Source organism: Oncorhynchus mykiss, chromosome 21 (assembly GCF_013265735.2).
Source record: "Oncorhynchus mykiss isolate Arlee chromosome 21, USDA_OmykA_1.1, whole genome shotgun sequence".
In the NCBI taxonomy this organism is placed as follows: domain Eukaryota; kingdom Metazoa; phylum Chordata; class Actinopteri; order Salmoniformes; family Salmonidae; genus Oncorhynchus; species Oncorhynchus mykiss.
Window position 1 is genome coordinate 16,363,177 of NC_048585.1, and position 13,205 is coordinate 16,376,381.

At 49.9% G+C, this 13,205-nt stretch overlaps 1 protein-coding gene across 4 annotated transcripts in view; it reads left to right on the plus strand.

Annotated features, from left to right (window-relative positions):
- The window catches only part of LOC110499847 (IQ motif and SEC7 domain-containing protein 3), a 208,364-nt gene that overhangs the window by 45,134 nt on the left and 150,025 nt on the right, over window positions 1–13,205 (plus strand). For all 4 annotated transcript variants that reach the window (XM_036957099.1, XM_036957101.1, XM_036957100.1 and 1 more), the window contains exon 2: window positions 6,942–7,019. In XM_036957099.1, coding sequence (XP_036812994.1) covers window positions 6,942–7,019 — 78 coding nt within the window. The remainder of the gene's footprint in view (window positions 1–6,941; window positions 7,020–13,205) is intronic.

The window sequence follows — 13,205 nt, forward strand, 5'->3', positions numbered from 1 at the left end:
GTCTCCACGTCCGGTGTCCAGGCAGAAGAGACATGGAGAGTTAGAGGACAAAGCAAAGGGCCCTGTAAATGGACTCACTCTCTGTCTCCACGTCCGGTGTCCAGGCAGAAGAGACATGGAGAGTTAGAGGACAAAGCAAAGGGCCCTGTAAATGGACTCGCTCTCTGCCTCCACGTCCGGTGTCCAGGCAGAAGAGACATGGGAGAGTTAGAGGACAAAGCAAAGGGCCCTGTAAATGGACTCACTCTCTGTCTCCACGTCCGGTGTCCAGGCAGAAGAGACATGGAGAGTTAGAGGACAAAGCAAAGGGCCCTGTAAATGGACTCGCTCTCTGCCTCCACGTCCGGTGTCCAGGCAGAAGAGACATGGGAGAGTTAGAGGACAAAGCAAAGGGCCCTGTAAATGGACTCGCTCTCTGCCTCCACGTCCGGTGTCCAGGCAGAAGAGACATGGAGAGTTAGAGGACAAAGCAAAGGGCCCTGTAAATGGACTCGCTCTCTGCCTCCACGTCCGGTGTCCAGGCAGAAGAGACATGGGAGAGTTAGAGGACAAAGCAAAGGGCCCTGTAAATGGACTCACTCTCTGTCTCCACGTCCGGTGTCCAGGCAGAAGAGACATGGAGAGTTAGAGGACAAAGCAAAGGGCCCTGTAAATGGACTCACTCTCTGCCTCCACGTCCGGTGTCCAGGCAGAAGAGACATGGAGAGTTAGAGGACAAAGCAAAGGGCCCTGTAAATGGACTCACTCTCTGCCTCCACGTCCGGTGTCCAGGCAGAAGAGACATGGGAGAGTTAGAGGACAAAGCAAAGGGCCCTGTAAATGGACTCACTCTCTGTCTCCACGTCCGGTGTCCAGGCAGAAGAGACATGGAGAGTTAGAGGACAAAGCAAAGGGCCCTGTAAATGGACTCACTCTCTGCCTCCACGTCCGGTGTCCAGGCAGAAGAGACATGGAGAGTTAGAGGACAAAGCAAAGGGCCCTGTAAATGGACTCACTCTCTGCCTCCACGTCCGGTGTCCAGGCAGAAGAGACATGGAGAGTTAGAGGACAAAGCAAAGGGCCCTGTAAATGGACTCACTCTCTGCCTCCACGTCCGGTGTCCAGGCAGAAGAGACATGGGAGAGTTAGAGGACAAAGCAAAGGGCCCTGTAAATGGACTCACTCTCTGTCTCCACGTCCGGTGTCCAGGCAGAAGAGACATGGAGAGTTAGAGGACAAAGCAAAGGGCCCTGTAAATGGACTCACTCTCTGCCTCCACGTCCGGTGTCCAGGCAGAAGAGACATGGGAGAGTTAGAGGACAAAGCAAAGGGCCCTGTAAATGGACTCACTCTCTGTCTCCACGTCCGGTGTCCAGGCAGAAGAGACATGGAGAGTTAGAGGACAAAGCAAAGGGCCCTGTAAATGGACTCGCTCTCTGCCTCCACGTCCGGTGTCCAGGCAGAAGAGACATGGGAGAGTTAGAGGACAAAGCAAAGGGCCCTGTAAATGGACTCACTCTCTGTCTCCACGTCCGGTGTCCAGGCAGAAGAGACATGGAGAGTTAGAGGACAAAGCAAAGGGCCCTGTAAATGGACTCACTCTCTGCCTCCACGTCCGGTGTCCAGGCAGAAGAGACATGGAGAGTTAGAGGACAAAGCAAAGGGCCCTGTAAATGGACTCACTCTCTGCCTCCACGTCCGGTGTCCAGGCAGAAGAGACATGGAGAGTTAGAGGACAAAGCAAAGGGCCCTGTAAATGGACTCACTCTCTGCCTCCACGTCCGGTGTCCAGGCAGAAGAGACATGGGAGAGTTAGAGGACAAAGCAAAGGGCCCTGTAAATGGACTCACTCTCTGTCTCCACGTCCGGTGTCCAGGCAGAAGAGACATGGAGAGTTAGAGGACAAAGCAAAGGGCCCTGTAAATGGACTCGCTCTCTGCCTCCACGTCCGGTGTCCAGGCAGAAGAGACATGGGAGAGTTAGAGGACAAAGCAAAGGGCCCTGTAAATGGACTCACTCTCTGCCTCCACGTCCGGTGTCCAGGCAGAAGAGACATGGAGAGTTAGAGGACAAAGCAAAGGGCCCTGTAATTGGACTCACTCTCTGTCTCCACGTCCGGTGTCCAGGCAGAAGAGACATGGAGAGTTAGAGGACAAAGCAAAGGGCCCTGTAAATGGACTCACTCTCTGCCTCCACGTCCGGTGTCCAGGCAGAAGAGACATGGAGAGTTAGAGGACAAAGCAAAGGGCCCTGTAAATGGACTCGCTCTCTGCCTCCACGTCCGGTGTCCAGGCAGAAGAGACATGGAGAGTTAGAGGACAAAGCAAAGGGCCCTGTAAATGGACTCACTCTCTGTCTCCACGTCCGGTGTCCAGGCAGAAGAGACATGGAGAGTTAGAGGACAAAGCAAAGGGCCCTGTAAATGGACTCGCTCTCTGCCTCCACGTCCGGTGTCCAGGCAGAAGAGACATGGAGAGTTAGAGGACAAAGCAAAGGGCCCTGTAAATGGACTCGCTCTCTGCCTCCACGTCCGGTGTCCAGGCAGAAGAGACATGGAGAGTTAGAGGACAAAGCAAAGGGCCCTGTAAATGGACTCGCTCTCTGCCTCCACGTCCGGTGTCCAGGCAGAAGAGACATGGAGAGTTAGAGGACAAAGCAAAGGGCCCTGTAAATGGACTCACTCTCTGCCTCCACGTCCGGTGTCCAGGCAGAAGAGACATGGAGAGTTAGAGGACAAAGCAAAGGGCCCTGTAAATGGACTCACTCTCTGCCTCCACGTCCGGTGTCCAGGCAGAAGAGACATGGAGAGTTAGAGGACAAAGCAAAGGGCCCTGTAAATGGACTCACTCTCTGCCTCCACGTCCGGTGTCCAGGCAGAAGAGACATGGAGAGTTAGAGGACAAAGCAAAGGGCTCTGTAAATGGACTCACTCTCTGCCTCCACGTCCGGTGTCCAGGCAGAAGAGACATGGAGAGTTAGAGGACAAAGCAAAGGGCCCTGTAAATGGACTCGCTCTCTGCCTCCACGTCCGGTGTCCAGGCAGAAGAGACATGGAGAGTTAGAGGACAAAGCAAAGGGCCCTGTAAATGGACTCGCTCTCTGCCTCCACGTCCGGTGTCCAGGCAGAAGAGACATGGAGAGTTAGAGGACAAAGCAAAGGGCCCTGTAAATGGACTCGCTCTCTGCCTCCACGTCCGGTGTCCAGGCAGAAGAGACATGGAGAGTTAGAGGACAAAGCAAAGGGCTCTGTAAATGGACTCACTCTCTGCCTCCACGTCCGGTGTCCAGGCAGAAGAGACATGGAGAGTTAGAGGACAAAGCAAAGGGCTCTGTAAATGGACTCACTCTCTGCCTCCACGTCCGGTGTCCAGGCAGAAGAGACATGGAGAGTTAGAGGACAAAGCAAAGGGCCCTGTAAATGGACTCGCTCTCTGCCTCCACGTCCGGTGTCCAGGCAGAAGAGACATGGAGAGTTAGAGGACAAAGCAAAGGGCCCTGTAAATGGACTCGCTCTCTGCCTCCACGTCCGGTGTCCAGGCAGAAGAGACATGGAGAGTTAGAGGACAAAGCAAAGGGCCCTGTAAATGGACTCGCTCTCTGCCTCCACGTCCGGTGTCCAGGCAGAAGAGACATGGGAGAGTTAGAGGACAAAGCAAAGGGCCCTGTAAATGGACTCACTCTCTGCCTCCACGTCCGGTGTCCAGGCAGAAGAGACATGGAGAGTTAGAGGACAAAGCAAAGGGCCCTGTAAATGGACTCGCTCTCTGCCTCCACGTCCGGTGTCCAGGCAGAAGAGACATGGGAGAGTTAGAGGACAAAGCAAAGGGCCCTGTAAATGGACTCGCTCTCTGTCTCCACGTCCGGTGTCCAGGCAGAAGAGACATGGGAGAGTTAGAGGACAAAGCAAAGGGCCCTGTAAATGGACTCGCTCTCTGCCTCCACGTCCGGTGTCCAGGCAGAAGAGACATGGGAGAGTTAGAGGACAAAGCAAAGGGCCCTGTAAATGGACTCGCTCTCTGCCTCCACGTCCGGTGTCCAGGCAGAAGAGACATGGAGAGTTAGAGGACAAAGCAAAGGGCCCTGTAAATGGACTCGCTCTCTGCCTCCACGTCCGGTGTCCAGGCAGAAGAGACATGGGAGAGTTAGAGGACAAAGCAAAGGGCCCTGTAAATGGACTCGCTCTCTGCCTCCACGTCCGGTGTCCAGGCAGAAGAGACATGGAGAGTTAGAGGACAAAGCAAAGGGCCCTGTAAATGGACTCGCTCTCTGCCTCCACGTCCGGTGTCCAGGCAGAAGAGACATGGAGAGTTAGAGGACAAAGCAAAGGGCCCTGTAAATGGACTCGCTCTCTGCCTCCACGTCCGGTGTCCAGGCAGAAGAGACATGGAGAGTTAGAGGACAAAGCAAAGGGCCCTGTAAATGGACTCACTCTCTGCCTCCACGTCCGGTGTCCAGGCAGAAGAGACATGGAGAGTTAGAGGACAAAGCAAAGGGCCCTGTAAATGGACTCGCTCTCTGCCTCCACGTCCGGTGTCCAGGCAGAAGAGACATGGGAGAGTTAGAGGACAAAGCAAAGGGCCCTGTAAATGGACTCACTCTCTGCCTCCACGTCCGGTGTCCAGGCAGAAGAGACATGGAGAGTTAGAGGACAAAGCAAAGGGCCCTGTAAATGGACTCGCTCTCTGCCTCCACGTCCGGTGTCCAGGCAGAAGAGACATGGAGAGTTAGAGGACAAAGCAAAGGGCCCTGTAAATGGACTCACTCTCTGCCTCCACGTCCGGTGTCCAGGCAGAAGAGACATGGAGAGTTAGAGGACAAAGCAAAGGGCCCTGTAAATGGACTCACTCTCTGCCTCCACGTCCGGTGTCCAGGCAGAAGAGACATGGAGAGTTAGAGGACAAAGCAAAGGGCCCTGTAAATGGACTCACTCTCTGTCTCCACGTCCGGTGTCCAGGCAGAAGAGACATGGAGAGTTAGAGGACAAAGCAAAGGGCCCTGTAAATGGACTCACTCTCTGCCTCCACGTCCGGTGTCCAGGCAGAAGAGACATGGAGAGTTAGAGGACAAAGCAAAGGGCCCTGTAAATGGACTCACTCTCTGCCTCCACGTCCGGTGTCCAGGCAGAAGAGACATGGAGAGTTAGAGGACAAAGCAAAGGGCCCTGTAAATGGACTCACTCTCTGTCTCCACGTCCGGTGTCCAGGCAGAAGAGACATGGAGAGTTAGAGGACAAAGCAAAGGGCCCTGTAAATGGACTCACTCTCTGCCTCCACGTCCGGTGTCCAGGCAGAAGAGACATGGAGAGTTAGAGGACAAAGCAAAGGGCCCTGTAAATGGACTCACTCTCTGCCTCCACGTCCGGTGTCCAGGCAGAAGAGACATGGAGAGTTAGAGGACAAAGCAAAGGGCCCTGTAAATGGACTCGCTCTCTGCCTCCACGTCCGGTGTCCAGGCAGAAGAGACATGGGAGAGTTAGAGGACAAAGCAAAGGGCTCTGTAAATGGACTCGCTCTCTGCCTCCACGTCCGGTGTCCAGGCAGAAGAGACATGGGAGAGTTAGAGGACAAAGCAAAGGGCCCTGTAAATGGACTCGCTCTCTGCCTCCACGTCCGGTGTCCAGGCAGAAGAGACATGGGAGAGTTAGAGGACAAAGCAAAGGGCTCTGTAAATGGACTCGCTCTCTGCCTCCACGTCCGGTGTCCAGGCAGAAGAGACATGGAGAGTTAGAGGACAAAGCAAAGGGCTCTGTAAATGGACTCACTCTCTGCCTCCACGTCCGGTGTCCAGGCAGAAGAGATATGGGAGAATGCTGCTGCGTTTTTTTGTTATAGTAATGTATTGAATTCCTCATCCTGCACATCAGACCATGCCTCTCTGGCTCTCAGGGACAGGGGGATGGAAGGAGGGATGGAGAGTCTGTGGGACTGGGCTGGAGAACGAGGGGAGAGAGGGAGAGGAGAGTGGAGTGGGGGACCACACAGTCTCAGGGATGGATAGAATGTTGTTGGAGGGAAAGAGAGGAGAGGTCAAGGAGGAGTGTTTGGCAGGTAAACAGCGAGGAAGGACAGCAGTATACTGTGGTTCCTGCGGGAACTGAACCCACAACCATGGCATTGCTAGCTCTACACTCTAACCAGCTGAGCCTCACATGGCACTATGCTAGTCAATGTTCTCTGGCTAGGCTATGTGGAGGCAGGATGGGTGGAGGTGGGGAGGGTTAGAGGGCGGAGAGGCAGTCACATGCCCCACTCCAAGCAGCCCGTCGTTGGGGACATCTGCCATCTCTCTTCCCTCTCACTGTGAGAGTCTGGCCCTCCTCCAGCCCTTTGGCCCGTTCACCACACGTCTGGACATGTCCGACCGCTCCTCGGTACCTACAAGCCCCACAGCTGCCAGCAGGGGGAAAAGGAGCCGCCACGGCCCGGCAGCCATGTAAGCCAGGTCAACAGGAGGTTGATTAAGTTGTAAAAAAGGCTATTTTGTGTCACAATGTCCAATAAATGAAGTGAACCTAGTGTTGAGAGGGCAAAATGGAAGCAGCTCTTTTTTGGGGGCTAAAGTGAAAGGGACATCTGCTTTCACACTTAGCTTGGTTGTTTGCTGAACCAACGACCACTCTCTCCTCATCGATGCAATACTCCAACCCCCTTCCATACAGTAAAACACAGTGTTTGTATTACAATGCATTTTTAAACTGTGTCATTTCAACAGTATGTACATAAGAAAGAAACCGCCGTTACAGTTCCATTGCATGTATTAGTTAAAGCCATAGAAATATTACTAAAACAGGGATAAAGCCCCCCAGACCACAGGAATTTGTCTCTACCCTCTTGGGTTCCCTCAATATGGATGATGCCAGTTCTAGTAATTCAATTTCAAACAAGCTCCTTACTATTCCTCCTGCCTCGCTAATGTCCTTTCCCTCCCTTTTCTCTCCCTCCTCTCTCCCTCGTATCTCCCAGGAACCAGACTGTGCTGCACCAGTTCTGCTGCCCGGCCCCAGAGGCCCCCGAGGGGGAGTCCTCGGCCTGTGTCCCCAGGTAAGATGGCTGCCTCCCTTTTCACCCAGCACCATATTTTTTGTTGTTGTTGATTGTAGTCACCGTTGCTTCTAACCGTTTTCCTGGTGGTGGTGGTGCTACTGTAAGACAACACAACTGCCCCAGTTTCCTCCGTCTTGAAGTGGTTGTAAGTCCTTTGGGGGTCCCTGACTATCGTCGGCCAATCCCGGCTCAGTGCTTTCGTTTCCCCACTGTGATGTCATCAAGAGACGTAAGAGAGAGAATCTCCCACACATCTTTCAATAGTGGCCAGGTAGACAGAGAGGGAGTTACTATTCACTACAAATGCAGCTTGTCACTTTATTTGGGGTTTTGAGTGTTGAAAAAAACTGGAAATTAAGACCGAATCAATCTCAGCTCCAGGAGAGGCGATCAAGATAAATTCATGGGAACACGATGGTAATCTCCAAATCAATCAGAGAGAGATCCTATTTCCTGGACGCTGGTCAACTCATCCAAAGCACTGCCATAGGAAACAATAGAAGCACGGCCCAGGGCTTAGTGATAAAGGCAGGATGAGGATAATATGAGATTTTAATATCTCCACCGAGCACACAGTGTTATCAGGGAATGAGGTAAGCAGTCAGGAATGGTGCTGTGATGGACTTATACTCAACTACTGCATTCTCCTGGTATCTGAGGAGAGTCAGCCGTTTCAAAATCCTTTATCTCTGCCTCCTTGTCTTTCTCCTCAACCCGTCTCCATGTAGACATGATGGATGTTGATCAGTCTATATACAACAGTAGCTCCTGCAGTTCACGGAGTCATTATTTTTCTGCCTCAAACAAAACGAGACGCACCAAGTCATTGTTTGGCCACTCGGCATCGCTCTGTTTATCCGAATCCACTGCAGGCGGAGCACTCTGCAAATTACCACGACTGCCAGTGGAACGTCAATAGTAATTAAGCCATCCAGCCTGGACGATAGCTGCTAAGAATCTGTACATTTCTGCTGGATGGTGGGGAAAAAAGTGGAAAAAGGCCCGGCAAAGCAAAGCTTGTGTTGATGCTGGATTCCACCAACCCTGTGGTGCTGGATACAATGAAGCATTGCTGGAACAAAAGCTGCAACGCTCATCCTCTAAATCCCACTTTAACCACCACGAGGCCCTGGGTGATTGAATCAGTCACACTGAGAGAGAGAGAGAGAGAGAGAGAGGGAGAGAGAGAGAGAGAGAGAGAGAGAGAGAGAGAGAGAGAGCCAGGGAGAGGGAGAGAGAGAGACAGAGAGAGAGAGAGGGAGAGAGAGAGAGACAGAGAGAGAGAGAGAGAGAGAGAGAGAGAGAGAGAGAGAGAGAAACAGAGACAAACAGAGAGAGAGACAGAGAGACACAAACAGAGAGAGAGACAAACAGAGAGAGAGAGAGACAAACACAGAGAGAGACAGAGAGAGAGATGGAAACACCTCTCTGCAATCATCTTTGTCTTTGCCCAGAGGGACAAAGGAAAACTATTTATCAGATAAAAGTCTGGTTTTCCTGGGAAACTACTCTCAAAAGTCCCCTCCAGTCAGTGACTGTCACCTAACCAGCCACAACACCTTATTTTTGAGTATAAAGAGACCGTTCAGAAGCACAAGTTAAGATGAATTCAGGTGACTTTCATCAAAGGCGGGCAGGGAAATTGGAGGGGAAAAAAGACAGACAAAAACAATCAATCAGAGTTCAGTGGATTGAACTGATAGAAGTGGCTTGGCAGCGGTGCGGCGTGCGATTCCTTTGGGCTCAGGCACCATTAAGCAGAGCACAAACAGAATGGACACCACAAAAACAACCATGAAAATACCCCCAAAGCAAACCACTTCAAACGGAGATCTCTCAAAGCGGTTTGTGGGTTGCCAGGTTTTGTTGCTTCTTTTTTAGCCTATTTCTCTGAAAGTCTCTTTTCTATTCTGTTTGTTGTTACACTTTACTTTGGACTTCAGTGTTTTGTCAGTGAAGTGTTGATCATCATTCGTTTATACCTCACGACATGAGATCACACCCACGAGCCTCCATTCTCATCCACACCACTTCCACCCATTCAGACCTGTCGCTCCCACCGCCACCTCAATGTACCTACTATGTAATAACAATGTAACAACTGAAGTATTACAATGTTATAACCAGTGTCATAACCCACCCAAGTCTCATTGAGAGGTTCAGGGTCTGCCACTAGGGCAAGGCAACTGGTTAGCCATCCACTGAACCAGTGTCATAACCCACCCAAGTCTCATTGAGAGGTTCAGGGTCTGCCACTAGGGCAAGGCAACTGGTTAGCCATCCACTGAACCAGTGTCATAATCCACCCAAGTCTCATTGAGAGGTTCAGGGTCTGCCACTAGGGCAAGGCAACTGGTTAGCCATCCACTGAACCAGTGTCATAATCCACCCAAGTCTCATTGAGAGGTTCAGGGTCTGCCACTAGGGCAAGGCAACTGGTTAGCCATCCACTGAACCAGTGTCATAACCCACCCAAGTCTCATTGAGAGGTTCAGGGTCTGCCACTAGGGCAAGGCAACTGGTTAGCCATCCACTGAACCAGTGTCATAACCCACCCAAGTCTCATTGAGAGGTTCAGGGTCTGCCACTAGGGCAAGGCAACTGGTTAGCCATCCACTGAACCAGTGTCATAACCCACCCAAGTCTCATTGAGAGGTTCAGGGTCTGCCACTAGGGCAAGGCAACTGGTTAGCCATCCACTGAACCAGTGTCATAACCCACCCAAGTCTCATTGAGAGGTTCAGGGTCTGCCACTAGGGCAAGGCAACTGGTTAGCCATCCACTGAACCAGTGTCATAACCCACCCAAGTCTCATTGAGAGGTTCAGGGTCTGCCACTAGGGCAAGGCAACTGGTTAGCCATCCACTGAACCAGTGTCATAACCCACCCAAGTCTCATTGAGAGGTTCAGGGTCTGCCACTAGGGCAAGGCAACTGGTTAGCCATCCACTGACACATGCAATGCATTCATGTGGAGAATTGTTATTACCATGTTATTGCATGCTTTTGGCTTAGTAGCGATCAGAACATAGAGCTCCCTGTCTTTGTGTGCTTGTGTGTGTGTGTGTCTGTGTGTGTGTCTGTGTGCACTGTCGTACCCATGACACAGATGTTTAACATTCTTCAACAAATACCCAACAGCTAATATCTGCCATGGGCATCTAGGCTAAGGCTCACTGATAAAGGAGAGACACTTCTCATTGATGAATTAGCCTAGCATCATGCTATTTTAGCCTAGCGTCATGCTATTTTAGCCTAGCGTCATGCTATTTTAGCCTAGTGTTGCACCCACCGTTGTTTTGACACAAGGCCAAGCCGCCTTCGCTCTCCTTGTTAAGGCATATCCACAAAAGCTGCTTCCTGAAATAAATGTGAGTTCGTTCCTGTCTTCTGTGATTGAAGCTCTGCAATATCTGCCCACCAAAACAAGGCCTCATTTCCATATGAAAGGCGGCTCCTAGCCTGTTCTGCCTTATCTTCACTCTGGGGAGTACTGAAGCTCTGTTTTTCACAGAAACACATAGATAGACACATTGCTAGTGGTGGTAAAAGTACCCAATTGTTATACTTGAGTAAAAGTAAAGATATCTTAATAGAAAATGACTCAAGTAAAATTGAAAGTCACCCAGTAAAATACTATTTGTGTAAAAGTCTAAAAGTATTTGATTTTAAATATACTTAAGTATCAAAAGTAAATGTAATTGATAATTTCATATTCCTTATATTAAGCAATCCACACACCACCATTTTTAAAAATGTAATTTACAGATAGCCGGGGGTAGACTCTAACACTCAGACATAATTTACAGATAGCCGGGGGTAGACTCTAACACTCAGACATAATTTACAGATAGCCGGGGGTAGACTCTAACACTCAGACATAATTTACAGATAGCCGGGGGTAGACTCTAACACTCAGACATAATTTACAGATAGCCGGGGGTAGACTCTAACACTCAGACATAATTTACAGATAGCCGGGTGTAGACTCTAACACTCAGACATAATTTACAGATAGCCGGGGGTAGACTCTAACACTCAGACATAATTTACAGATAGCCGGGGGTAGACTCTAACACTCAGACATAATTTACAGATAGCCGGGGGTAGACTCTAACACTCAGACATAATTTACAGATAGCCGGGGGTAGACTCTAACACTCAGACATAATTTACAGATAGCCGGGGGTAGACTCTAACACTCAGACATAATTTACAGATAGCCGGGGGTAGACTCTAACACTCAGACATAATTTACAGATAGCCGGGGGTAGACTCTAACACTCAGACATAATTTACAAACAAAGCATGTGTTTAGTGAGTCTGCTATATCAGACGCTGTAGGGAGGACCAGGGATGTTCCCTTGATAAGTGCGTGAATTAGACCATTTTCCTGTCCTGCTAAGCATTCAAAATGTAACAAGTACTTTTGGGTGTCAGGGAAAATTGATGAAGTAAAAAGTACATCATTTTCATTAGGAATGTAGTGAAGTAAAAGTAAAAGTTGTCAAAAATATGAATAGTAGGGTACAGATACTCAAAAAAACTCCTTAAGTAGTACTTTAAAGTATGTTTTACTTTACACCACTGCAAATTGCAATGGTTGATATTTTGTTTTCACCGCTGTGGCAGCCGTGGAACGAGACCGAGCTTCCCTCAACGCCAACAGGTCACTTTGGAAAAGGGCAAACTCACTGACGTGTGAGTTTTGGACAGCTCCAGTCGACTCATTTGAAGTGATTTCTGTCCGCGCAATCTCTATTATGCTATTTCGGGTCCTGGAGAGTGCCTCTGTTCGTTGCCGGGTCACAAGATGGCGTCGGTCATCCTAATGAGAAGCGCGTTATACTTCTGGTTCTGCTGAGTCAGACAGGCTGTGACCAAAGTGGAACTGAAGACCTCCCTCTCTCACACACGCTACATAAATGAGTTTAATCCCAAGTGTTCCACCAGTGTTCTCACCTTGTGAGCCTGTCACTCTTGTCCTACCAGCGTGCACTAGGGTGGGGGAATAAGTGTCAACAGTCACGCAGTCAGATCTAATGATCTATGAACGAGGGCATGATTGGGGAGGCGGGAGGGCGGGGGGTGTGAGTCAATCAACACTTCTGATATGCAAGCTCTTAAAAACAGCATGAGCTAACACGTCAACTGACAAACGGCACTCGGAATCTGTTTCGTTGGATTTATTTTTCTATGTTATTTTATTTTTCTGTAGAGCCGTACCTTCCCCTTCGCTCTACAGTAAATGTGTTGCAGTAGTAGATGGATTACAGCAGTAGATGGATTACAGCAGTAGATGGGTTACAGTAGTAGATGGGTTACAGCAGTAGATGGATTACAGCAGTAGATGGGTTACAGTAGTAGATGGGTTACAGTAGTAGATGGGTTACAGTAGTAGATGGGTTACAGTAGTAGATGGGTTACAGTAGTAGATGGGTTGCAGTAGTAGATGGGTTACAGCAGCAGATGGGTTACAGTAGTAGATGGGTTACAGTAGTAGATGGGTTACAGTAGTAGATGGGTTACAGTAGTAGATGGGTTACAGCAGCAGATGGGTTACAGTAGTAGATGGGTTACAGCAGCAGATGGGTTACAGTAGTAGATGGGTTACAGCAGCAGATGGGTTACAGTAGTAGATGGGTTACAGCAGCAGATGGGTTACAGTAGTAGATGGGTTACAGTAGTAGATGGGTTACAGCAGCAGATGGGTTACAGTAGTAGATGGATTACAGCAGCAGATGGGTTACAGTAGTAGATGGGTTACAGTAGTAGATGGGTTACAGTAGTAGATGGGTTACAGCAGCAGATGGGTTACAGTAGTAGATGGGTTACAGTAGTAGATGGGTTACAGTGGCAGATGGGTTACAGTAGTAGATGGGTTACAGCAGCAGATGGGTTACAGTAGTAGATGGGTTACAGTAGTAGATGGGTTACAGTAGTAGATGGGTTACAGCAGCAAATGGGTTACAGTAGGAGATGGGTTACAGTAGTCGATGGGTTACAGTAGCAGATGGGTTACAGTAGCAGATGGGTTACAGTAGCAGATGGGTTACAGCAGTAGATGGGTTACAGTAGTAGATGGGTTACAGTAGTAGATGGGTTACAGTAGTAGATGGGTTGCAGCAGCAGATGGGTTACAGTAGTAGATGGGTTACAGCAGTAGATGGGTTACAGTAGTAGA